Here is a 2,855-nt window from a genome sequence, read left to right as displayed (position 1 = left end):
ATGACTATGCTCCTTGATAGCGCTCCTCAGTTCCCGTCACTAGGAGTAGGGGGGTTCGGAACGCCTAGACACCATGAGTTGGGAAACCGAGACCCCGGGCTGGGGCTTAGTCCCTTCGCAGATTCATCTCACTCGGCTGCCTTCAAGATAAGTCCCGTTACTCACGATATCGCCTCAAGCCAGACATCAGCGTTCACCCCACAAGCTACTGGATACGCAGCCGCGCTCGGACACCACCATGGAGGACAAGTTGGTTCTTACGCCGGTGGAGCATTCAATTCGACCAGGGACTTTCTCTTCAGAAACAGGGGCGCAGGCATCGGAGAGACCGCACCACCGAGTGCCCAGCATGGAATCTTTGCCGCTTCTGCTGGGAGTCTACACGGCCCCCCCGGAATTTCGGACAACCCGGGACATCTGTTGTTTCCTGGACTTCACGACCAGAGCGTGAGCCACACTTCACCAGGAGGACATGTTGTAAACAGCCAAATGCACCTGGGTTTACGCGGGGACATTTTTGGCCGCCCAGATCCGTACCGACCTGTGGCGAGCCCTCGTACGGACCCTTACGGCACCGCTCAGCTCCATAACTACAACCACCCCATCAATATGAACATGGGGATGAACGTACCCACACACCACGGTCCGGGGGCCTTCTTCAGATACATGCGGCAGCCTATTAAGCAAGAATTGTCTTGTAAGTGGATAGATGAGAATCAGATGAACAGACCTAAAAAGACTTGTGACAGAACTTTCAGCACAATGCATGAAATGGTGACACATGTTTCGATGGAACACGTTGGCGGCCCAGAACAGAGTAATCATGTTTGCTTCTGGGAGGACTGCCCGAGAGAGGGAAAATCCTTTAAGGCCAAATACAAACTCGTGAACCACATCAGAGTGCACACTGGAGAGAAACCGTTTCCTTGTCCGTTCCCCGGTTGTGGGAAAATTTTTGCAAGATCAGAAAATCTTAAAATTCATAAAAGAACTCACACAGGTAAGGCATTCATATTCCCCCCATATTCATATTTTTTGATTACCTAATGGCTTTGTAAAAATAAACGTTTAACTGGGTTATTTATGCGTAAATTATGTATAGGCCTACGTTAATTGAAGTTCTTTAATACATTTCAAAATATATATTAAAAATAAAAATAAAAAATAGTACATTTACTTTTAAATTAATTTTAAAGTAAATAGAGAGTTTAACAAACTGCCACAAGTACTTTAACTACACTTTAGGTTTGGAGGAATTATAGGTCAAATGTTTGGCAAGTACTCATTTTGATCTCATATAACACATTAAGAATTTCTCCTTGCCTTTTATCTTTTCGATTGAGGTAAATATGTTTTTGTTCAAATGTAGGCTATATACATTGCAACTCTTTGAGGATGCAAATCTACAATCGTGGTTGTGGAGCTAAATTGTGAATGGACTGTCCTCTTTCATTTGTGAAACTATTCTGGATGCTTGTGGCTATAAAGTTAGTAATTGTGTGGATTTCTGAATTGTGGATGCATGAATAAAATGCTACACGTTGGTCTAGGAAAGTATGAATTGGTCGAAGTGTATTGAGTCTGATAGCTGGATTTGTGCCTAAAAATGACCCCTTTCGAGATACACATGAAATGTAAAGCAAGCTGTTGAACAGTTTATATTATACTTACCAGATAAGAACCATGTGCACAAATTGTTAAGCAATTGCCATGCAATTTACACGCAATTTACACGAGGATGCATGGCGTGTTGGTTAAAGATGCTTGGGAAGTAAAATAGTAATAGATAACAGCACGGATTCTCAAGCAGCTTGATATATGGGTAACTAAACCATCTGGCGTGAGCGCACCATGGCCTATTATTTCAAAAGGCATATTACATAACTGAAAGTTGTGCTCAACAGTCGCTCTATGAAAAAAAAGTTATATTGCTAAAACCCCAGTGTTTGCTCTCACTTGCAGGTGAGAAGCCATTTAAATGCGAGTTCGACGGCTGCGACAGGCGATTTGCGAACAGCAGCGACAGGAAAAAGCACATGCACGTGCACACATCTGACAAGCCATATATCTGCAAAGTGTGTGACAAGTCCTATACACACCCCAGCTCTCTCAGGAAACATATGAAGGTAAGGGACATTTTCTGATATTGCAACCAAAAATAAATCATACAAATAAACATGTTTTTTAAATGTTGTAAAGAATAAAACCCATTAGATAGGCCTAACTGTATTAGGCCTATGCATTATACGGAGAATGCGTTCAAATTAATTTTAAGCAGGTCTGGAATTGTTCTCTGTTTTGGTTCACAAATGTATTACATAGACCAGAATCCATAAAGTTTAACCATACCATGAACAAGCGTGTTATTGCCTGCATGTCATACATCTGTGGACGTTTTAATTGAAGGTACACGAATCACAAGGCTCAGAGTCGTCTCCAGCTGCTAGTTCTGGATACGAGTCGTCCACGCCGCCAGTGCTGGTTTCTGCGAACACTGAAGACCCGACAAAAACACCCACGTCTGCGGTGCAAAATACATCTGCACACAGCGATGGACTACCGCCTAATTTTAACGAATGGTACGTTTGAAGCTCCAAGCAGACACTCAAAAGGTGGACCAAAAGGTTGAAGCAACCTTTAAAAAAACTATTTACGCTATGGCGTACAAAATGGCATTGAAACAACAGGAAAAGATGAGAGTGCGCCAACAGGCCTCGTCTATTCTCAGGATTCGAAATTTTGACTTTATTCCGAGTTCGAAGAAAACTAGCAAGGCATAAAATAACAAAATAACACTTTCTAAGAATAAATGGTTTTTTCCTTTAGTTTTCAGATTTCAGATGATTATTTTATTT

The 2,855-nt window shown here is 42.2% G+C and overlaps 1 protein-coding gene across 1 annotated transcript; it reads left to right on the top strand.

Annotated features, from left to right (window-relative positions):
• On the top strand, positions 1-2,589 carry zic3 (zic family member 3 heterotaxy 1 (odd-paired homolog, Drosophila)). Its single transcript, XM_067373589.1, has 3 exons — positions 1-1,000; positions 1,963-2,126; positions 2,407-2,589. The coding sequence occupies exons 1-3, from the start codon at positions 1-3 to the stop codon at positions 2,587-2,589; spliced, it is 1,347 nt and encodes a 448-aa protein (XP_067229690.1).
• The last annotated feature ends 266 nt before the right edge of the window (positions 2,590-2,855 follow it).

This window comes from Chanodichthys erythropterus, chromosome 1, assembly GCF_024489055.1.
Source record: "Chanodichthys erythropterus isolate Z2021 chromosome 1, ASM2448905v1, whole genome shotgun sequence".
Lineage (NCBI taxonomy): Eukaryota > Metazoa > Chordata > Actinopteri > Cypriniformes > Xenocyprididae > Chanodichthys > Chanodichthys erythropterus.
The sequence above is the reverse complement of the archived record's forward strand: the minus strand, read 5'-3'. Positions and strand labels throughout refer to the sequence as shown.